Source organism: Eucalyptus grandis, chromosome 9, assembly GCF_016545825.1.
Source record: "Eucalyptus grandis isolate ANBG69807.140 chromosome 9, ASM1654582v1, whole genome shotgun sequence".
NCBI classification, from domain to species: domain Eukaryota; kingdom Viridiplantae; phylum Streptophyta; class Magnoliopsida; order Myrtales; family Myrtaceae; genus Eucalyptus; species Eucalyptus grandis.
This window is the reverse complement of record NC_052620.1, coordinates 42,659,645-42,683,506: the sequence shown is the minus strand read 5'-3', so window position 1 is coordinate 42,683,506 and position 23,862 is coordinate 42,659,645. Positions and strand designations below refer to the sequence as shown.

General features: G+C 40.7%; 2 protein-coding genes across 2 annotated transcripts; both read left to right on the top strand.

The window, feature by feature from the left end:
* The first annotated feature begins 16,789 nt into the window (after positions 1-16,789).
* Positions 16,790-17,898, top strand: LOC104419937 (vacuolar iron transporter homolog 4). Its single transcript, XM_010031774.3, has one exon. It carries the CDS (start codon positions 16,861-16,863, stop codon positions 17,542-17,544), a length of 684 nt encoding a protein of 227 aa, XP_010030076.1. The 5' UTR covers positions 16,790-16,860; the 3' UTR covers positions 17,545-17,898.
* A 3,285-nt stretch (positions 17,899-21,183) lies between these two features.
* On the top strand, positions 21,184-21,883 carry LOC120288577 (cytochrome b-c1 complex subunit 6-like). The gene is made up of 3 exons (XM_039302646.1): positions 21,184-21,276; positions 21,670-21,759; positions 21,843-21,883. The coding sequence occupies exons 1-3, from the start codon at positions 21,184-21,186 to the stop codon at positions 21,873-21,875; spliced, it is 216 nt and encodes a 71-aa protein (XP_039158580.1). The 3' UTR covers positions 21,876-21,883.
* Positions 21,884-23,862: the final 1,979 nt, after the last annotated feature.

Genomic DNA, 23,862 nt, shown 5'->3' with positions numbered 1-23,862 from the left:
GAATTCTTATTTTTTTATTTCTTTAAAATTTTTAATACTTTTATTATTTTCTCTTTTTCTTTCTCTTTTTCTCTTTGGCCGGTCCGACGAGCTCGCTAGAGCCTCGCCAGGCCAGGGTGAGATCCAGCGAGCTTTCCTGGCCATGGCGAGTCTCGCTAGGCCATTGGTGAGCCTCGACCTCACCTAGGCGGCGCAAGGTCGGCCTTGCCTTGGCCTAGTGAGGCCAAACCTCGCGCTAATTAGGGAGGCCGAGCCTCGCCGATGGTTGGGTGAGGTCGACGGATAAACTTGTTGAGATACGGAGTTTCTTAGGGTTGGCCGGCTATTATAGGATGTTTATCGAAGGATTTTCACACTTGGTAGGCCTTTTAACAAAATTGACTCGGAAAAATGTGAGGTTCGAATGGAGTAGAGAATGTGAAAGAAGTTTCAGGAACTTAAAAGGAAGTTAACTACAGCTCCAATTTTAACTATACCATCCGGATTTGATGGATTCACGGTGTATAGTGATGCATCTCACAAAGGACTAGGATGTGTTTTGATGCAGCATGACAATGTCATAGCCTATGCATCGAAGTAGTTGAAACCTCATGAGTTAAATTACCCAACTCATGATTTAGAATTGGCAGCTATAGTATTTGCTCTGAAAATATGGAGACATTAACTGTATGGAGAGAAGTTTGAAATCTATACAAATCATAAGAGTTTGAAGTATCTGTTTTCGCAAAAAGAGTTGAACATGAGACAGAGAAGGTGGATGGAATTACTAAGAGATTATGACTGTGAAATATGATACCATCTAGGGAAGACAAATAAAGTGGCAGATGCCCTTAGTCGTAAGTCGACTATGGACATGGCTAGTCTAAGAATAACATAGTGGAATCTGTTAAAGTCAATTGTGGATTCAGACTTTAAGATGGAAATAGACCACCTTACTGGTATGCTCACTGCATTAAGGATTGAGCCCGAAATTATTCAGAAAGTAAAAATTCTACAAAAATCTGACCCAGAGATTGTGAAGATACGAAACGCTGTGTCTTTAGGGAAAAGACCAGAGTTTCAAGTCTCTAAGGATGGAGTGGTAAAATGCCAAGGATGACTCTGTGTTCCTAACAATGAAGAAGTGAGAAGGGAAGTTCTATCAGAAGCACATAGGAGTAATTATAGTATTCATCTGGGGAGTACAAAAATGTATAGAAATTTACGCCGGCAGTTTTGGTGGAACGGCATGAAGAAGGATATAGCTAAACATGTTTCCAAGTGTTTAACATGCCAACAAGTGAAAGCGGAACATCGCAAACCCGCAGGACTGTTGAGACCATTGGACGTACCAGAATGGAAATGGGAGCATGTGACGATGGACTTTGTGCAAGGATTGCCAATAACATCAAGTGGCCAAGACTCTATTTGGGTAATAGTAGATCGCTTGACTAAGTCTGCTCATTTCCTAGCGGTCCGTGTAGACTATTCGATGGATAAACTTGCTGAAATATATGTAAGTCAGATAGTACGCTTACATGGTATTCCTGTAACGATTACATCTGATTGAGACTCAAGGTTCACTTCAAATTTTTGGTGAAATCTCCAAAGCGCCTTAGGGACAAAGCTTCAATTTAGTACTACCTTTCATCCTCAAATAGATGGACAAACGGAAATAGTGACCCAAATTTTGGAAGATATGTTGAGGGCTTGTATTATTGATTTTAAGGGAAGTTGGGATGAAAAGTTACACTTGATAGAGTTCGCCTATAACAATAGTTTTAAGAAAAGTATAGGCATGGCTCCGTATGAAGCATTATATGGAAGAAGGTGCAGGATTCCTATTTGTTGAAATGAAGTAGGTGAAAGGAAATTGACAGGACCTGAATTGGTACAAATTACTACTGAGGCTGTTGAAATTATCAGGAAAAGACTTAAAACAGCCCAGAGTAGGTAGAAATACTACATAGATAAGCGTAGAAGACCTTTAGAGTTTAATGTGGGAGATCATGTGTTCCTTAAAGTATCCCCTATGAAAGAAATATCTCGATTTGGAATGAAGGGTAAGTTGAGCCCTAGATTTGTTGGACCTTTTGAGATACTCGAGAGAATAGGGGATGTAGCCTATCGATTAGCTTTACCTCCTAAGCTAGAGAACTTGCATGATGTATTCCATGTATCGATGCTAAGAAAGTATCAGCTGGATCCTGGTCACATACTCGATCATGAAGCCATCAAAGTGGATGAGAAAGTGAGGTACATTGAAGAGCTTGTGCAAGTACTGGATCAAAAGGAACAAATTCTCAGGACCAAGAAAACTTTATTGGTTAAGATATTATGACGACATCATGATGTAGAGGAAGCCACATGGGAGAGTGAAAATGAAATGAGGAAAAGGTACCCTCACTTGTTTAAAGAGACATAGATAATATCTAATTTTGAGGACGAAATTCTCTAAGGAGGGAGAAATTGTGGCATCCTAAAATTTCATGACAATCCTTAGATACACTGCGACCCATGAATAGATGATGGAAGTGCCATCGGACTATATTATAGTCATTAGACCATCGGATTTCAATTAATTAAGGCCGAGCATTTAATGGACAATTATTTTGTTGAAAATGTGTCCTATGTCCATAAGTGATTAAGGATTGTATTAAAATGATAAATTGATGAGGAAATTTTGTTCTTGGTCATGTACTTTATAAGTTGGATTTTTATTGATTTATGTTACAAATTTTTATGGCCATGTGAATATTTGTAATTAAGTAAATATAAGTGGGGATTAAGGTGGATTATTAGGAGAAGGAGTGGGCTGATTCTTTAAGGTCCAAAATTGCCCAAAACCAACCCACCGTTCCCCACTGTTCGGTCGAACCAAGCTGGCCCAAGCCCAGCCGAATGAGGCCCACCTCTTGCATGGAAATTTACAAGTGGCGTGAAGGGTTTTCCAAGTGTCCAATGCCATGCAAAGCTAATGATTATTCGCTAATCATGAAGGTGGAAGAAAAGAGGAGGGGCGGAGCGAGTGAGGGGGGAGTTGATCGCGCGAGTGAGAGAGAGAGAGGGAGCCGAGAGAAAGAGAGAAAGCCGAGAGAGAGAGAGAGAGAGAGAGAGAGAGAGTTGTTCGTGAGGGTGCTTCAGCGAGAGAAGAAGAAGACCTGTCCGCCGTCGACGCCGCCTAGTACCGCCGTCGATCAAGCTCACCAAAGCCCCAAGTCACCGTTGCTTGCTCATTTTCATTGAACTTGAGGCAAGTAAAGTCCGTTAGCCTACATTTTGCTTGCTGTGGTTGTGTGTGAAGTGTAATGGGTGTTGGAGATGCTTGATTGTGATATTGGATGTTGAAATTCGAGTAAATGGTGGTAGTCTTCCCAAATCAAGCAAGCTGTTGCATGTAAGGACAGTTCGACCCCTTGCTATTCCGTGAATTTTATTAAATTATCCAGTCAGAATTTGATTTCGTGTTCTTGATGAAAGTTGTAGATGACATCTTAAGGAGTAACATACTAAAATTTGAGAAGAAAAGGACAAGTATTGGTCAGTGAAATGATTTTTCTTTGAAAGTGTTAAATCTAGAAATCGTTACCGAGGGTTAGGGGGAGTTTTAGTGAATGTAGCTCATGATCTATAATGAATATGAATTTAAGTTCTTTATAAAAATTTTCCCTATAGGTCTTGACTATAACATATCAAAATTTCAAAATTTTCTGAGTTGATTTAGGGTTTATACCGAATTTGTGAATGAAACTGTGCAATGGTGATGTTCCAAAACTTTAAGGCTATGATGCATGGACCGTAGCGACTCGTACGAAGTTCTTTTGATTAGATCGTTTACTAATTTTTCCAGAATTTTAATTAAAGGAGTGCATTTTGTTTTATTCAAAAATTGTTTTATTTTTAAAGAACAAATGAATTGCTCTAAGAGATATGATATCTTGGGTGGTTAATTGTGCAGCATATGTGGTGACATTTAGCATATCACATGACATCAAAAGTGATTGAAACCTTTGACATTATTGTATTAAATGCTATTTTGAAAATGAGGCATGTATGTGAAAATGCATTGTGATGTTGATGATACCGTCGGACCCTTGAGTCGATGATGCCCCAGGAGTGTCGGGATGCCCAAAGATGTGTGCCGGATGCCCAGTGTGTGCCGGATGTCCTCGGGAGTTTCGAGATGCCCGGAGGTGTGTGCCAGATGTCCTCGGGAGTTTCGAGATGCCTAAAGGTGTGTGCCAGATGGCCTTATGATGCTAGTTGGGGTGCGGGACACCCGAAGGTGTGTGCCGGATGCCCGGAGGTGTGTGCTGGAGGTTCCTCGTGATGTCAGGTTGGGTGCGAGCGATATGAGGGATGCAAACACTGGTCCCTAGAAGAAAAATGAGATCCTTTTGAAAATTAAAATGGGAATTGAATCATGCGCGCGTGTGCACGCGTGTGGCATGATGCATGAATTGCCTATGAAATTGAGTTGGTGCTATTTGGCATTGGGAATGCGATCATGAAAGTATTGAGTGGATCTCATGGGGATATATATACACATAATTGTATGGATGATATGAATCATGTGCATGTATGTGCATATGGCATTGAACATAAATTGCCTTAATGAATGAATCTCATGGAAATACAAGCATGATTATATGGATGATATGTGCATTTCACACGAAATTGTGGTTATCTTGCCTATTGCACTATGTAGTTTGATGGATCTTTACTGTTGAGTGGTTGTACTCACCCCTTTTTAGGGACTAACATTTCAAATTAGGAGATACCTCTGTTACCGGTCACGCGTGGTACTTTCTATGGCTTACCGTCTGATGTTGAGGTTGAGTGCTCGAAGCATTCCCGTGTGGGTGTTCGTGGTCTGGTGTTTATCCGTGTTCGTGTTTTGGTTATGTATGATGTGGGTTTACCTAATGGCCATGTAGTCCAAGAGTTCCTGTCTGTTCATGTCCGTCGCGACGGGGTTATGATGGGGATGCTACCGCCGCTGCCAGCCAATGCATCGGGCTGGGTGTGACTGCGCATGTGACTGGTAGAGGTTGACACTTTTTGGATAGCCGACACTAGATGATGGATTGATGTACATGTCTAATGTAGAGTCGGGTTCTTTTGGGTTAAGCCGAGCTTAGTTAAAGCCTTGGCCTTTTGTTGTACCGACTCATGATGTCCATCATAGTTATGTAAATAAAAGTGGTTCGGCTCTAACTTATATATGAAAAATGTGTAGTTGGTGTGCATTGCATTGTATTATTTAGTTTGAGTACGGGTAGGGAGATGTTGAGTATGCTTCCGTTATATGAACTGCGCTGGGACCAATTGAGATGATACAAACCCCTAAGATTTATGGACCCACTATAATTCAAATGGTATCAGAGTGACATGTTATTAGGACAAAGGAAAGGTAAGCAAACTATGTGACGTCCCAATTTTCCGATTCTATTTTCAATAAATTGATACGGGCATTTCGTTGACACGCATATAGTTCTTTTCCTTGAGTCTGTCACTCATGTGAAAATTAGTTTATCAAGTGAAGCCGTTAAAAGTTTCTAATGCATCAGACTCGAGAATTTGACTAGGAAATGACCTTTCGATCAAGCTAATCTGCAATGGTCATTACGGCACAATTAAAAATCGATTAAAGACTAGAGATAGGTCGACTCGACGGAGGCATGTGATCAAGTGTGGGTGATTCCACCAGATCGCACAATTTTGGTCGATCGGTACTGGACCGACGTTTCTGTCGATTGGGTACCCTGTGTCCGTATTTGAAACCTTGAGATTACCCCAATAACCGAGAGTCGCCAATGTGTCAAAGATGTACATTGTGGCTTGATCAACCACAGGTCAAATGCACGAAAATTTATAAAAGCTACCTGGTAGATCAGGACTTGCTAATATCGTGCCAAAGTGAAATTAACCGTGAAATTGAGATTGAATTCAGAAATTGGAAGTCTGGGTGTGTCACAAATCATTTTAGGAACATTGACTCATCTTTGAAAGATTTTTCATGTAATCAGAATTTTTCAGCAATTAAATCAGAGAATGGCTAATTTGGCTCGAGAAATTAGTAGACCCGCTTTTGGTCGTGCTTTTGGGACTTAAGTTAGTTCTATAGACAAGTGAATATATGAATTGAAGTGTAGTGATATTGGATTAATTTTATGGACTTCAATTTGATTCAATTAGAAGAGAATCAAGTGGAATTGAAGAATTTGTTGTACAAGATTTTATGCCCCGGTGGAAAATGAAATTGAACCCATTGGAAGAGGTTGTGGAGAATTTGGGTGAGTGGAATGTGATGTCATCTTAGATCATTGTGGGCCATTTTTGTTGGATTAAAGAAAGAGAAAAAGAAAAGAAAAAAATGGTCCCCTCCTCCTTCTCTCTCCTCCCTCCCTCTCTCCCGTCGCCTCTTTCCTCCATCCCTGTTGTGCGAAGACCAGAAAAATGCAGAGAAGAAGCTAGAGCAGCCATGGTCGTTCGCACCCGCTCGCACGCCGTCGTTGTCGTCGCCGTCGCCGCCTCGCGTCTGCCTTGCGCCGCTTGCCCTACCCGCTCGCATCTCCATCTCTCTCCTCCATTCCCTTGCTGTTCGACGCCCCTGCAAGTTGAAGACCAACGAAGCCAACTCGCTGTTGAGGCCTCACCGCCGCGCATCGCAGCCGAAGTCACCATCGCCGCTCGCCGTCTCGCACTCCGCCGCTGCCCGTGCTTGCCCACGCTTGGCTGACACCCAGCTGCGTCTCAGCCTCGATCCGTGCGTTCCAAGAGCTGCCGGAGCTCGTCTCCACCACTATGAGCCGCCGTGCACCCCCGCCTCAGCTTGCCGGGTCTTCCTTAGCCCCTCTCGACCCTTGCTCGCCTCAACTGGCGCCGGATCCACCCCCAACCAGCAGCCATCAGTGAGCAGAAAAATGGGTATGGCAGCGGGTGTTTGGCCCGTTTTGGCCGGCTTCCCGACCCCGGATACTTGGCTCGCTTTGAAGGAAGTTGTTCTCCTCGGCGTCCCCATCATTTTAGTCCACTCGGTTTGTTAATCGGGTGAGTTTAGCTCACTAAATCTTGATTAGACGGTTAATGATGCCCTAAGTGTGCTTAGTCTAGTTAAGTAAGTTTAGATGGTTTGTTTAGTTTATTTAATTGTGATTTAGATTAAGATGTTTGTTTAATTTAAAGCATGTTTAATTAAAGGCTAAGAGAGTTTATTTAATAATAAACCTTGATATGACATAATAGGGTTTTATTTTTGATTTACTTAAATGTTTCGAAATTCTTGAATTTTTAATAATATATTCTATTACGAAATTATTAAAATAATATTAGTTATAAAAAAAACTAAAAATTATTTTTAACCCCGATTGCTCAGAATTTCTTGCCGATCGCTATTGTGTATTTAGAATTTGAATTTGATGATTGATTGTGGCAAATAAAGTGTGATTGTGATAAATAGGGATTCTTTTTATAAAATCCCAAGTGTCAAAATTTGATGGAAGAACGACCGTATTTGACCACCTATTAAAGATTGTGCTCAGTGGAGCCGTAATTGACCACCTATTAGAGGTCGTGCCCAATAGGGTCGTGATTGACCACCTATTAGAGGTCGTGCCCATCGGGTTGAGATCTACCACCTAATTAAAGGTCGTGCCAAGTGGGGTCGTGATTGTCATTGGTTGTTAAACCTTCCTATAGGGTCGTGATTGGAAGTAGCGATTGATTTGCTAGACAATCCAAGTGGATGAATTTTTATGATAATGTGATTGTGCCACAGTTGTTTGGTTATTATAATTGCATGTGGTTGAATTATATAAACTGTGCTAACCTGCAAATGAAGACTAATACAAGGTAAGTCTTCTTGATGTTGTGGCTAGGCTACTCTGGGGCATATTTACTTTCTAATAGGGGTTTAGGGGGTTGAACTTGCTGAGACAATATCTCATCTCGGTTGTGGGATTAAAATTTCAGGTCCTTGGGGGACGGAGCGGCGAGATAACTTTGGAGCGGCCATATAACTTTGGTTGGCCTTGAGGAGTATAAAAAAAATCAAAATCAAAAATCAAAAAAATCAAAATCAAAAAATTTAACTATTGATTTCCTTTTTAAAAAAAAAAGAGAGTTGCAGAGGCCTTCGGCCCGGCCCACCCCGTTGTCTTCTCCCTTAGCCGCTCTCTGCACGAGAACCCAGTGAAGTCATAAGGATTGGAGAACGTGTCCGACTTGTAGGTCGTAGGATAGTTCCTTTTAATAGCCGGTCTTTTGTAGACTTTTGGCCGTAAACCTCTGTTTGTAATTCTGTTGAATTATGAAAGTGTTATGTTATGATTTTGCTTCCTTAAAAATTAATAAAAAAAATAAAAAAATTTCAAAAATCCAAAAATTATTTAAAATTAGAATTAGTTATTTTTTTTTTTCTTTAAAAATTTAAAAAAATTTAAAAATTAATTAAATTTTTTTAAAACAATTTCGAAAATCTAAATAAAATTTTAAAAATTAGAAATTAGTTATATTTCTTTTCTATCCCGTATTTCATTGTCGGGGTTTTATAATACATTTCACTTGCGCAATAATAAATGAATGGGGTAGATTCTCTCGGTTGCGTAGGAAGTGAGGTACACTCCCATACCTCACTTGGTTTCTATGACGACACTACCTAGGAATGTCGCATTTGCATGACCATGGTGGGATGTTGGCGCGCTCGAGGTTCGGAGCGTGACAAACTGTGGCAACCCTAGCGGATCGAGGGCCGTGTCGAGGGTGCAATCACTTTTGACGAATGCAAGTTCTAAACATTTTGCAAACGTGGACATCGGCCGATGATTGAAATTGATTTTTATCAAATTTTCTCATTCTCACATTTTGGGATTATAATACAAATCATTTTTGTGTACTTGCCAAATTCATAAAAAGGATGTATCGTTCCTCATTTGAACCTAACTAAGAATGGAGATAACTTGTTTCTTCTCTCCTTCTTACGGGGTGATATATAAAAAGTTGCACCTTAACCATAGAAGCAGCGCCTTCCACCAAGGAATCAGAAGACATCAAGCACTTAAAGGCGAATGCAAGGGAATGGTATTGTCGAGTTACCAAATATCCACGAATGTGAATCCAAGAGGTGTTAGTGCCCAAAAGATGAAAGCGAATGAAGGTAATAATGTATCGTTTCCAACATTTCATTCCCTAAAGATTTTTGCACTAACATATTCTTTCATTCTTTACAGGGTTACGGGTCACCATGCCACGGGTAAGTACCCTTCTTCTCAATTTTTTTATTTTTATTTTTAAGTAAAAAAAAAAAAAAGGAAGAGAAAAAAAAGGAGAATTTCCATTACAAAAAAGAACCTGTTGCGCTTTCCTAGAGAAAAAAATGAAATGAATAATTGAAAAAAATTACAAACCTTTTGAGCATCCTTTTTATCCCAAAATTGTTTTCGTTTTGTGAATTATTCATTTTGAATCAAATTTCCCTATGGAGATTGATGCATTAGATGATCTCGATAGAGTGAGATGGAGACGTTAACCATGCCAAACAAGAAGTGCTTAAGATGAAGAAAGGCAAGCCCATTTCCAAACACGTCCTTAAACACTTTTGAGAGTTGAGTGAAAAGCGATATTCTCTTAGGACAAAAGATTCATTCGTGTTGAGCACAAAGATCGAAATGACAAAAGCGTTTCATTCATTAATCCCAAGTACCAAGCCGACATCTTGTTACCCTTTTTGAGCTGAATAAAGATGATCCTTCAAAGTACCCCTATTGAGAATGACCCTACATTAGGGCAACATAGGAGGTTATGGTCATGTTGTAAAGCGAAAGGTTGAGAAAGATTCTATTACTTTCACTTGCATCAATCTTACATGATAGCTTCAAATGAATTCTCATTAGATCTCGACTTATCCCAAAGTGAAGAAGAGCATTTCATTCTCCACCCAAACACCGATATCCATTGCTTTAACCAATTTGGGCCTAATTATTCATTTCTAAACCCCGGCGGTGATCATCTCCCTTCACTAGGGCAAGGCATGAGAATTGACCAAATACAATTGAGAGTCACGAGAAAATGTGAAAAGCATCTCGAAAGTCATAAGAGCTCCAAGAGTTCAAAGAGCAAAAAGTTCTACAAACTAGGGGCATGAAAAAGCAGTGTGCCTGGTAAAAGCAAGGCCAATGCCCGTTAAGAAAAAAAAGAAGCCAAAAATTGCATCTTATGTGAAAAAAAAAAATAATTATCAAGGTCCAAGTGTTTGTGCAAAAAAAATAAAATAAAAAACTCATCACAAGAGCAAAGGACATTAGAGAAAGGAGCAAAGCTCCCATGTATAAAAGATTAGTTAAGGGAATTTCGAGATGCATTGTATTTCAAAGCCAAATGATTTGGAAATGTCAAGTGACACGATCATGATGTCATGATGATCCCCACTCTTAAAAACCCTCTTGAAAATTTTAAGCCTTTCGAGCCTCTCCTAAGCCAACATTACAACCCTCTTCAAGTCTTTTCTCGTTGGGATAGTTTGAGTGAAAATGAGAATACCACCAAGAAGCTCTTTTGCTTGAAGGAGTGGAAGTAATTTTATCTTGTCTCATCTTCCAAGCTCTCGACTTGTAAAGCCGATGAAAGATAGTGACAAATGTTCCTTTGTTGGCCTCAAAGCAATAATTTCTTTGTGTAAGCCCTAACCGAGCCTATATTGCGGTCATTTCAAAAGACATTTTTGATCGATCAAATTGTGCTCATTGCGAATGTTTCCGGAAACCTTCGACATAGGATATGTGAGATACCTTCAGCAATCAATTATCTCCCACATGAATGGATGGGATCAAGTAGTCATTTTATTTAGAGTGCGTGAGAAACCCTTTCTGACTAAGAAGCTCTAGTTTGGCATGCTTAATGAACCTTTTTCTCGAGTCGTAGCCGTTATGATGAGAGCTTGTCTCTAGAGAATTTGATGATTAATGATATATCCACGAGCAAGATGACGGTTTTTGCGCCACATGAGGCCGATGGACATCGAATGTTTTCTAAAGCAATCGGACTTAGGTTGATTATTTTGTTCAATTATTGCTGCAATATTGCCAATACGTCTCTTTGATGACGTCTCTAATGACATTTGCTCAAGTTGAGTTTGTGAGATTCATCGGTAAGCCATGCTGTTTTCTAGGGGGGTTAGCGGGTGCTTCCCTAAAAAAGCCAAAGGTTAGAGTAGTTAGCCTTAAACCATGTCATCTCCCAAAGGTTTATGGTTAACCTTAAACCATGTTATTTCCAAGATTGGTGGGTTCATCTCGTAACCATGCTTGTTCGCCTCCTGTCGAAACTCCGTTCATACACGGTGAGACTATCATACCCGGTCAAAACTCGTTTTTACATGATGAGACCTCAATCTTCCTCCCCTTCTGACGTGGCAATTTTTAAATGTTTTTACTTTTTATTATTTTTTGAATTATTTTTTGATTTTTTTGAATTTTTTTTCTTCCTTCTTCCTCCTTGGATTGTTCCGACGGTGGCCGGCGAGGGCCTCAAAGTTCTCGCTTGCTTATGCCGAGGGTCGCGGCCCTCGCCCGGCCTCTCCTAGGGCCGTCGACGAGGTGGCTTCACAATTTTTAAAAAAATTAATTAAAACAATTTTTAAAACAATTTCGATCTAGGCGAGGCCAGCCTCGCCGGCCGCATGGCAGTTTGATTGCAGGGGCCGGCGAGGCCAGCCTCACCATGGCCTTGCCACGGGCGAAGGCGGCCTCGCCTGTGGCTGGCAAGGCCAACGAGGCCCTTGCCGGTGCCTTGCCATGGGCGAAGGCCATCGCCCGCGGCAAGGCCAGGGCGAGGCCCTCGCCAGCCACCGCCGCCGGAACAGTCCAAGGAGGAAAAATGAAGAAAGAAAAAGGAAAAGGAAAAAAAATTAATAAAAATTCAAAATAATAAAACATTAAAAAATTGCCACGTTAGCGTTCGGTCACCGGCCGATGTCCACATTAGCGCTAGCAGGCCAAAATTGGCTGGATAGACTAAATTGGTACCAATATAAAAAGGTTTATGACTGAATTGGTCCAATTGAAAAGTTTATGACTGAATTGGTACTAATACAATAGGTTTATGACTTTTTTGGTACTTTTTCCTGCGTGAAACCCTTGCTTGAATACAAGGTACACTAAAGCGGTCTCCTTTACTTATATAAAGCAATTTTGAGGACGGATGATGGTGATTAAAGCTTCGTTTGAACAATGTACCTACTTTTGAGAACTTTTTAGTGTCCCAGGTGTTACTGTATTATCATTTACTCAATACTACATGTTGATCTTTTACTGTTGTTAAAAGAATAGGCATCTGTAGCGCAAATTGAAGCATGATGTTATCATAGGTGAAAGTAAGGTTTTCTTGTTTGGGATAGAACAATATTGTGATTCTCACCCTCAGAATCTCAAGTTTTTTGGTTTTCTTAGCTTAGAGTCTCTTTTCCAATGATGCCAAGGTTTTATTGTGTAGCCTCCTATAGCTCTCAGGCAAATGAGATGGCTTTTGTTTTTCTATGGGTTCAGGCATGTGTCAAGAGAATAGAGGGCGACGAGAGCGGGCACAAGCACTGCACAGGACAATACGTTGATTATTGGCACCGCATTGACGAATGCGTGAGTAGTCATTCCCTCGAGTAACTGATGCCACTGTGGATTACAGTTGTCCCTCTGCTGAAATATATTCTGGTGCATTGCAGGGGGGCTCCAAAATTGTTTGAAAAGCTGGAATAACGAAGAGAGGCAATTTATCAGTCGAACTTTGTGATTTGTTCAAGCGGGGTGGATGCATCCCATCCTCCGATTTTGTACCAGTAACTGGAAAAGATGCTTGATATGGGTTGTTTCAGAAACTATAGCGATAAGGAGTGGATCAGATTATGAATAAAGATGAAAACGTTGTGGGGTGTTGCTTATTTTGATTAACTTGATAAGCCCATGTGCTTGGGGGCTAAAACATCATCTCATATACATTGAATTGGAAATTCTCCGTGCATAATACGAGTTCTAGTCGACATCTGGTGTGCTTTGGAAATGTAAGGCAAGCTATATCTTCACTTTCCGATGTCGCGATTTGGCAGGTAAATGCATAATGAGTTGCCCAGCAGCACAAGCATGAATGACATTGAGATAGAATTGTTTGAGTTCCGGTTATATATGTGATTGTACTATGTAATTGGTTGCCAAGTTTGGCTGCCAAGTAAAGGGAGATGATGCTGGTCCCTTGAAAGGGGAAGAAAACGAGACGAGATCCGCATATTGTTTTTGCCCCTCGAGCAAGTTATGCCCCAAGATGATGCTATTGAGTGCGATCCCTGAGGTGTGAGCGCTACAGATCCTGATTCCCATGCTTCTGATTACTCGTCACCTGACAAGACAACAGCATCTGCATCTGGTTTTCGACTTTTCCCACTTTTCATTGTCCGAACGATGCGCCCGTCATGGCGTGCGCAGTGGGGCGCGGGCTTGTGTCCTCCACACTCCACTTCCTACGCGTCATGCTTTTCCTTTCCTCTTTGTTCTCTTTCTACGCGATACAAATCCATAGATAGAGACCGGTGGATCGTCTTGGGTCATCTTTTTTCTTTCTTAATTATATTCCAAGTATCTCCCCTTGTTTCCCCCTTCGCTTTGATATTCTATATCCCGCGCAACTACAAAAAATCACGAGAAACTCCCAACTAAAATACTTATAATAAATTTATCCAAAATTAATCTTTTGATGGTCAAAAAACTTTAAATAGGTAGATCTGTGATAAATTTACCTTCTATTAATTTTTCATTAAATTTTATCGTCAAATTGTTGAGTTTAATATGACGTGGTAATTAATAGATGTACTAGTTTGGAGTTTTTATTTTTTGTTTGTCACAAATTTATTAGTTTGTGATTTTTCGTAAATTAATAATGAAATAAATATATCAATTTGGGGGGGTTTTTTATGGTCAAAAAATTAATTTAGAATAAATTTGTTACGGGCGTATCGCTTTGGAATTTTTGGTAGTAAAATAATTAGTTTAGAGTTTATTTGTTATAAATGTATTAGTTTATGATTTTTCGTGATATTAACCATTTACAAAATGTGTCGATGCTTTCTAATCGCTTTCTTTAAAGAGTTAGAAGATTTGAGCGAAACAAGAGAACAACAAGTCAAATCGAAGGGAGAGAGAGAACTTTAAAAGATTTGAGCGAAACAAGAGAACAACAAGTCAAATCGAAGGGAGAGAGAGAGAAGCAGAAGCACCCTGATTAAGTTTCAATCTGTGTTAAGTGCTGCACGTTCCGGTTGAATCCAAGTGCTTAATTTTATTCCATTTGTACCTTTCTTCCCCCATTTTATATGTTCAACGTCTCTTTGCCCGCCTTCGGCGGCAGCATCTATGCGGTTGCATGCCACTTTCCATCTTTTACTTTATGTCAGAATCATTGAAAAATCAAGTAAAGGGGATAACCGAGTGGCATCCGGGGTCAGGTTTCATCGCTTAAACTAATGCCATATCCCTCAGGCGTATGGCCTCCACACGAAACCCCATTATTTATTAACGATAATCCTCTAAAGGGGTCCCCTGGGGAATTCAGACTGTCTCAGATGTGCATTGCCCGAATAATTTCGATGATTCATGACATGATTTCATGTATTTGATTCGCTAAGTTCATTGACTTTCTCTCTTGGCGGTCGAGGCCTGCAAGTCCCAACTCTCCCAAGCGAAAAGGAAGCGACACCTTCCGCTGTAATCTGACGATCCTCCCCCCTTACAACGACAGCTTCGCTTCAGGACGCTGTCTATTGTAATAGGATAGTTGCCTTGCTCTTCACGCCCTCTCTGCAACTTGGTTTATTTTAATGTACAGTGTTCAATGGATTTCGGGTGTCGATGATGCGCAAGCATATCAGGCATGAGGTCAGTCGACTTTAGGTCTTCTTTTCCAAGAAGGAACTATAAATGCCACGGTAGATCTTTTCCTTTAAAAGAGTGAAAAAAACTAGCTACTAAGTATGATGTCCATGACCATGATGCCAGACAAAGCTCGAGGTTAAAAGAATAATGCATAATCCTCATGTACCTCTACATCTTATGCTTCAGTATTATATGAAACAACGGTATTTTAGGGAGATGCCCAAGCAAGTTTAGCATAGCAGACCATCTTCACATGATAAAAATGAATAATGCACATAGGAATTGGCAACAGCAACTTCCACTGGTAATTAGCAATTTAAAGAATCTTGGAAGATAGATCTACATTCTATGCGAGTTGCAAGATCTTTATGCAGATGGATGTGCGCATTCGCTGGTGCTAGCTTCAATATGAATGATGATCATGGTATTAGTAACTATATACGCTACATATATTACCTAAATGCATATAAAAAGCAGAGTTACAGGTGCAACTTATACAAATCCTGTGGGACAAAGTGTCTGATAGAAATGACAATTCAGTTAAGCCTCGTTAAAGAAAGCCACGTTTGGGCCTACACCAAACACGACCGTGCCTTCCCTTGCAACTCTCGTAAAGGTAACATCCTTCGGAAGGACGCAACGCATCTTTGCCCTAGTTTTAAAGATCTTTCGTTTTTTATTTTAAAGAAGTTCGTGATGCTTACTTTCTGCAAGATTTCGATTCATCTACTCATCACCTGAACTCAAATCAAACATATGGCAACATACAAAAGTACTAAACTGAACTGGTTTGATAATGTATTGTGAGGTTGCGCCAGAAGAAAAGGAGGAATGTATTATGAAGAAGAAGTGCATAAATTCTTGCCCTCATGTATTATTTTCAGGTAACAACGTCGAATGATGGGCGTGTGGTATAACATCTAAAGTCTATAGTTTTTGGGGATCTTGCGGAATTGGTAAACTTTGTCAAATATGGAAGTTGTATGATGATTTTAGCTTTCATAGTTCAGGCTATTCATTTCTCTATATATTCAATATAAGCTCAAAGAATAAATTTAGTGGAACGTGTTGATAAAATGGCGTGTGCTTTGCGCACATCTTACTAGTGAGCATCTAACTTTAACACTATCCATATCGAATAAAACTATCATTCGGGATTCTCGGTTTTGTAAGGATTTTGTTTTGTCTGCACTCAAGATGAGTAAGTATGTTATTACTCATTCCGAAAAGATTGCTCAAGTGGTAAGCATATTTGTCTTCCTCACTCAAGGCTTGGATTCAAATCATCATGATTGTCCATTGTCTTAGGGCCACCCTTAGGAGTGCAAACCTTAGTCATCTCCTGTAATTTTCGAGTGTGTGTGGGATGCAGAGATTGTCGCGCTCGACGAGGATTAGTTGAATGCTTTAAGAACTCCGGTTGTTCCATTAGAAATAAACGAAAACAATGGTACAAGTTGTCCTATTATTTCTGGAGGAAGTGTAATGAGACCTCATATTACATTATAAGAGCAGTCAACATGCATATGGAGGCACCTATCCGCAAATTATAGAATGTGAACTCATCTGATCCCATTATCCGGAAATGCCCCGAAGATAGCTCTCATTTTATGTGGATAGCTTGTCCCTCGATTAATCTGTTCTCTTATTTAGCTTCTGAAAAAGGTTTGTTTTCCATAAAAAACATGAAAATGAAGTAGCTTGCATTTCATCACTCGCAAAGGTTTTTTCATTCTACTGAAAAATATAATCCTACTCAGGTGTGAACACCTTAGATTCCACCAACTATAGAAGCCCATGTCCCATCTTCCACCATACTCCACTTGTATATTATTCTATAACGTACACATTTCTCTATAAATAGCTTCTCTCAGGGAGTGTGCCCTCCACACGCCCTCTTATCTTCCTCTCTAATATTCCTTTCATTTCTGGAGCTTCCTCATATTAACTCATCTCTCTCCATCCATCTATGGCAACGGCACTATCCACTCAACCACAAGACCACCAACAATCGCCTCCCCCTTCTCCTCCCCTCAAAGTTGACCTCGAGGGACAAACCAAACAAGCCCCCGAGCAAGAGGTGGAGGTCGTCGACTTCTCAAAGCGAGCTCAGTGGCTCCGTGCCGCCGTGCTGGGTGCGAATGATGGCCTGCTTTCCACGGCGTCACTCATGATGGGTGTCGGTGCTGTCCGCAAAGACTCCAAGACTATGGTGATAACCGGGGTGGCGGGGCTGATTGGCGGAGCCTGCAGCATGGCCATCGGGGAGCTCGTATCCGTGTACTCGCAGTACGACATCGAGGTCGCCCAGATCAAGAGAGAGGACAGAAACGGAGCACTAGGAGCTGAAGAAATAGACGCAAGGAAGGAGAAGCTTCCAAGCCCATGGCAGGCTGCGGGGGCATCAGCACTGGCTTTCGCGGTGGGGGCACTTGTTCCGCTCCTAGCGGCGGCGTTTGTAAAGGAGTACAAGGTGAGACTGGCGGTGGTGATAGCGGCGGTGAGCCTGGCCTTGATCGGGTTTGGCTGGCTGAGTGCAGTGCTGGGGAAAGCACCGGTGGCGAAGTCGGCTTCTAGGGTGTTGGTTGGAGGGTGGTTGGCCATGGGCCTCACCTTTGGGTTGACCAAGCTGGTTGGCTCTGCTGGTGTATAGGAGTTGTGAGCATCGTATGTAGTTTTTCCTTGATGGGTATTAATAACCAGCAATAACATTAACATGCTCTATCTTCTTAGGTCGTAATGGATGTAGTCCCTCGCTTGCTTTGCTTGAAGAAAGCTTGATTCTAGCTAGGGCACATTATGAGGCATCCACGACCAACTTCCCTTTTCCTTTTTTTTTTCCTTTCTTTTATTTTTCTGTAGCATCAAGATGTCTCGTATATTTCATTTCTGAGTTGTGAGAGCTCAAGTTCGTTTTTGGATCTGTCCATCTTGAAAATGCACTGCTGTAGATCTATAAGCTAAAGACAGAAGTCTAAGCAATGTTATGTGTGATAATTACCCTCGATTTTCTTCTTGTTCTCTTCCTCGCTACCGTTCCCCTTAATTTCTCTCTTATCTTTTTGTTCACGAATGCGTTTAATGAGTCCTGCTCCTTGCCTTTTCATGTCTTATGTTTTGCTACGATTTATCTGTAATCGGACCACAAGGGTTGGAAACAAGAGGCCAAAGTTGATGGTGTGTGCTATTCCATTACCGCGCGAGACATTTCTAGGTATGGCCGCAGGAATATTAGAGGAAGATGGGAGAGGATGTATCGATTCTGTCACGATGGATCACGAAATCAGGTTTCAAATCTCATGGGCTTGTTGCGGTTGACTCGGAATGTCTTTGGTACACGGTAAGTGTAATTAAAACCATAGGCATGATCGCGGTATACAAAATCAGGAAAATCTATTAGAGATCGTTGTGAGAAAAAAATAAACATATTCAAGTTTATATGAACATATAGAGAAAAATCATCAACTCAACAGAAAATATTAGATTATCAACTTTCTTAAAAGAAAAAAATAAAAACACATCCATCCTCAAAACTCGTACCTATGAGGGATGATCAATTTTAGGGTGCGTTGGTTCCCACCTTAAAACCTAAAACTGGAAATTGATCGGGTCCAATTGGAGCAGGTGGTGTTCTTTCTCTTTTTTTGTTTTTTTTGTTTTTTTCCTTTCTTTTTTGTTGCTTTCATATGCAGGCATTTAGTAATACTACCGCTCATTAGGTAGGATCTGCTATTTGGTTGCACGAAAGGAATTTTCAAACCAAAATTAATGTGTGAAGAGTCCACTAACCTTAATTTTAAGGTCCACAACTTCGTCATGAGTGCTACCAGGTAATGACTTACCATTCAACTTTGACAGATTAAGATTAATAATTGCCTCTAAGTGGTTCACTTATTAATAGAGGAGGGGAAAAGGAAAAGGCAAACCGGGTCGGCTTCTGTTAGAGGAATTAAACAGGTATTGAAAGATCAGAAGAGCATAAAAGTCAGTGACAGTAGAAAAGCCAAACTTGAAGAAGCAATCGAAACAGAGGAAGGTTGTGAGATTGGCGATCCAATTAAACTGATGAGCTGGCGATCCATGACAGCAGGAGCTGGCGATCCGTGACAACAAAACCTGAAACACAGAAGCAGGTCAAGCAAATTAAAGGAGCTGCACAGTCAGAAGAAATGCACGTGTGTTTTTCATATTATTCTGTTGTAACAATTCTATAACAGAAAACAGTTGAGCTCGTCATTTAGTATAAAAGGAAAAGAGAGAACGAGAGAAGGAGTAGCGAGAGTTCATTGTTAGTTTTCAGTCACTAGTTTTTCTTGATTCATTCGGAGCTTTCTCTCCGTCTTTTGTATCTGGGAAATGGAGAAAATCGTGTAAAGAATGAACTTGAAGTTCTGAAGAAGAAATATATCAGAAGCTGAGGTATTCTCATTGATTGTTCAAGATCTTGTTCTGTATTCGATTTCTTCTCATTCGTCAATCTCGTCCAATCAGTCCAGTTCTGCGTGAGGAATTGGGAACCAGACTGATTATTGCTGGTTCTAAATTTGTAGATCGGGAACTACCCAGAACTGATCACTTTGGTCTAGCAGGAGCCGCAAGAAATGCTCACTCCTAATACCCATTTTTTCGTCCACCCTATTTCGCACTCAACTGTGCGCACACATAGCAGACTCTTCTCCTCTCTCCACCCCTCGCCGCTGCTGCCACCATCTTGCTATGCTGTTGAGCCACTCGCCTCGATGGCCCACCCTTTCTCCTCTCTCCAGTGGAAATCGCAGCGACGGTCACCAGGGCGAGGAGGTCGGGGGCTGAGAGGCACCATCGAAATAACATAATTATTACTTAGACATTCCTATCCTATTACGTGTAACTTGATAAGTACTTCTGAAGCAATCTTTCCGAAAATCCCCATAAACTAACTAATATGCATAAGGAAATTCCCATCAAAATCAGACTTCATAGTTCAGTCTTGCGGATAAAATCTAGTTAATTTACTGGCACTTTTACATTCCAAAAGCGATTAAGTTTGTTTCTGTGATGATAATTCTCGATTGATAGGTGATGATACTATTATATAATATATGACCCTTAATCTTCATCAATGCCATGTCGATCGCATTTATCATCTTGCACTTGATACAAATCAATTTTGTCTTGAAAACCTAATAGAATATGATAGTTATCTAAGTCCACCTATGCATAGGTCCATTTCATAATTATTGAAACAAATAGAAGTACTGACAATTGCCTAGAGGATGAGCTTGAAAGAAATCTGTGTACTTTTGCGCCAATAGTATCTTGGCCTAAAGCTTTTCATTTCATGCCAGGCCCGTCATATTATACCGCTTAATTTCCACATGAAACCAACTGAACAATGACGACACAATGAAACATAGTTACAATGTCTTTAAATCCGTACCAGAAGCGCTCTGCCATTTCAACTAATTAAACCAGAAACCGGTCCGGTTGAACAGTAGACCCATTTTAATTAGTCGAAGTCCATACGACCCGGACAGACCCGAATTCCGACGGTTGAACCATGATTTTAGTAGAAGCTTGATTTTTGGGGTCCGAATGCGTTTCAAATCCACTCCAAATCTTCAGCCCATTATCCGCCACAAGTCTAGAAAAGTAAAAACCACATTTCCATGCCATGATTAAAAACGCTCCTCTGTGCAAAGAGAAACGATGGGTCGCATTAGCTCTTTCGTGAGAAGAAACAAAAGAGAGCGCCTAATCTCTTCCATAAGCCCTTTATTAGTCTTTTTTTAAGGATGTAAATTGTCCTGTTGGGCAACTTGCCACTTAAAGTAGCCCAATCGTAGAATTTCTTTGCAGTCTCAAGTCATATGACATTATATTTTTTCTATTTATCAACCCGATTTCATGTTTTTAGAATGTTTATTATTTGGATATCGATTTCTTATCTTCGTATTCAGGATCGTTTTATATGACATTGCTCAATGGGGAAGAAACACTGTGATATCGCTTGGCTCGTGAAAAGTTCTCTCAATATGATGGCAGCAAATCGTTGTTTAATTGTTGTTATGTAACATTTTTTGTTATTGTTAAGTTGATTTTCTGATATGACTTTTATGTAATGATTTATCTTATGAATCTCTGAAAAGGCATTTTGAGTTCATTAAAGAGAATAGGTTTTGTAGGACCCTCGATAAATTTATCTATTTATTGTATGCAAGTTCTTTCAAAATCTTTCCGATATGTTCCATCTTCAAGCAAGTATGCTGCACCATGCCTTTATATCAATTGTATTCCCCTAAAAAGCTGTGTTATGTCTAGGGCAGACGAGGAACTTGTTGACATGAAGAAGTATCTCGAAGGGTTGTGCAAGTTAAAATGTGTGAAACCTTTGCTTGAATATAAGGTACACTAAAGCGGTCTCCTTTACTTATATAAAGCAATTTTGAGGATGGTGATGGTGATTATAGCTTCGTTTGAACAGTGTACTACTTTTGAAGAACTTTTTAGTGTCACAGGTGTTACTGTATTATCATTTACTCAATACTACATGCTGTTCTTTTACCGTTGTTAAAAGAGTAAGCATTCTGTGGTGCAAACTGAAGCATGATGTTATCATAGGCGAAAGAAAGGTTTGCTTGTTTGGGATAGAACGATATTGTGATTCTCACCCTCAGAATCTCAAGTTTTTTGGTTTTCTTAGCGTAGGGCCTCTTTTCCGATGATGCCAAGGTTTCATTGCGTAGCCTCCTAGACCTCTCAAGCGAATGAGATGGCTTTTGTTTTTCTATTGGTTCAGGCATGTGTCAAGAGAGTAGAGGGCGACGAGAGCGGGCACAAGCACTGCACGGGACAATACTTCGATTATCGGCACTGCATTGACAACTGCGTGAGTACTCCTTCCCTCGAGTAAATGATGCCACTGTGGATTATAGATGTCCCTCTGCTGAAAAATATTCTGGTGCATTGCAGGTGGCTACGAAATTGTTTGAAAAGCTGAAGTAACGAAGAGAGGCAAAATTTATAAGTCGAACTTCTTTTGTGATTTGTTCAAGCGGGATGAATGCATCCCATCCTCCGATTTTGTACCAGTAACTGGAAAAGATGCTTGATATGGGTTGTCTTAGAAACTATATCGATAAGTAGTGGATCAGATTATGAATAAAGATGAAAACGTTATGGGGCTTTGCTTATTTGGTTAACTCCGTAAGCGCATGTGCTTGGGGACTAAGCCATCATATTATATGCATTGAATTGGAAATCCTTCGTGTGTAAAAAAAGTTCACTTTCCAATGTCGTGATTTGGCAGCTAATTCTTAACGAGTTGCCTAGTGGCAAAGGCGTAAATGACATTGAGATGGAATTGTTTGAGATCCGGTTATGTATGTGATTGTGCTATGTAATTGGTTGTCAAGTTTCGTTGCCAAGTAAAGGGAGATGATGCTGGTCCCTTGAAAAAGGGGAGAAAACGAGACGAGATCCGCATATTGTTTTTGCCCCTCGAGCAAGTTATGCCCCCATGATGATGCTATTGAATGCGATCCTTAAGGTGTGAACGCTACAGATCCTAATTCCCATGCCTATCGCCTTCCGACATGCTTCTGATTACTCCTCACCTGACGACAGCATCTGCATCTGGTTTTCGACCTTTCCCATTTTTCTTTGTCCGAACGATGCCCTCGTCATGGCGTGCGCAGTGGGGGCGGGCGTGTGTCCTCCACACTCCTTCACGCGTGTGCCCTCCACACTCCTTCACATCCCCCACGTCATGCTTTGGCTTTTCCTCGTGGTTCTCTTTCTACGCGGTACAAATCCATAGACGAAGACCGGTCGATCGTCTCGCGCCATGCTTTTCTTTCTTAATTATATTCCAAATATCTCCCTTTTGTTTTCCCCTTCACCTTGATATTCAGCACATTTATTAAAAAGCTTAATATCACGAATAACTCCAAACCGATACACACATCACAAAAAATTAGTTTGAAATAAATTTATCACGAATATATCGATTTTGAGTTTTTGATTGTTAAAAAATTAATTTGAGATTAATTTGTCAATGCTCCTTAATTGCTTTCTTTGAAGAGCTAGAAGATTCAAGCGAAACAAGAGAACAAGAAGTCAAATCATGGGGGAAAAAGAGAGAAGCAGATGCACCCTGATTAAATTCCAATCCGTGTTAAGTGCTGCGCGTTCGGACGGAATCCAACACCTCAGTTGGTGCTTAATATTATTCCATCTATACCTTTCTTCCTCCATTTTATATGTTCGACCACTCTTTGCCCGCCTTCTCTGGCAGCATCTGTGCGGTTTCACGCCACTTTCCATCTTTTTCTTCATGTCAGAATCATTGAAAACTTAAGGGGATAGCCTAGCCGCATCCCACGTCAGGTTTGATCACTTAAACTAATGCCCAATCCCAAAGGCGCATGGCCTCCACGCGTAACCCCACTCATTATTAACAATAATCCTCGAAAGCGGTCCTGGGGAATTCAGACCGTCTCAGATGTGCATTGCCCGAATAATGTCGATGATTTATTACATGATTTCGTGTGTTTCATTCGCTAAGTTCATTGACTTTATCCCTTGGGGGTCGAGACCCGCAAATCCCGACTCTCCCACGCGAAAAGAAAGCGACACCTCGGGCTGTAATCTGATCCTCCCTCCTTACATGTACAACTTCGCTTCAGGATGTTGTTTATTGTAATAGTATAGTTGCGTTGCTCTTCTCACCCTCTCTGCAATTTGGTTTATTTAATGCCCAGTGTGTGACGGATTTCCGGCGTTGATGATGCGCAAGCCTATCAGGCATGAGGTCAGTCGACTTCAGGTCTTCTTTTCCAAGAAGGTACTACGAATCTCGCTAAGGGGTCTTTTTCTTTAAAAGATTGAAAAAAACTAGCTACTAAGCATGACATCCACAATGCTAGGGATGAGCATGGTTCCAAGGTAAAATTTGGAACTAGATATTTGGACCGGTGGAATTTGGAACTGA

Excerpts from the sequence above, each read along its gene's own strand:
- LOC120288577 (XM_039302646.1), top strand. The coding sequence starts at position 21,184 with ATGTCTAGGGCAGACGAGGAACTTGTTGACATGAAGAAGTATCTCGAA. Across the intron at positions 21,277-21,669 it reads AACCTTTGCTTGAATATAAG|GCATGTGTCAAGAGAGTAGA; the intron begins GTACACTAAAGC and ends CTATTGGTTCAG. Across the intron at positions 21,760-21,842 it reads GGCACTGCATTGACAACTGC|GTGGCTACGAAATTGTTTGA; the intron begins GTGAGTACTCCT and ends GGTGCATTGCAG.
- LOC104419937 (XM_010031774.3), top strand. The coding sequence starts at position 16,861 with ATGGCAACGGCACTATCCACTCAACCACAAGACCACCAACAATCGCCT.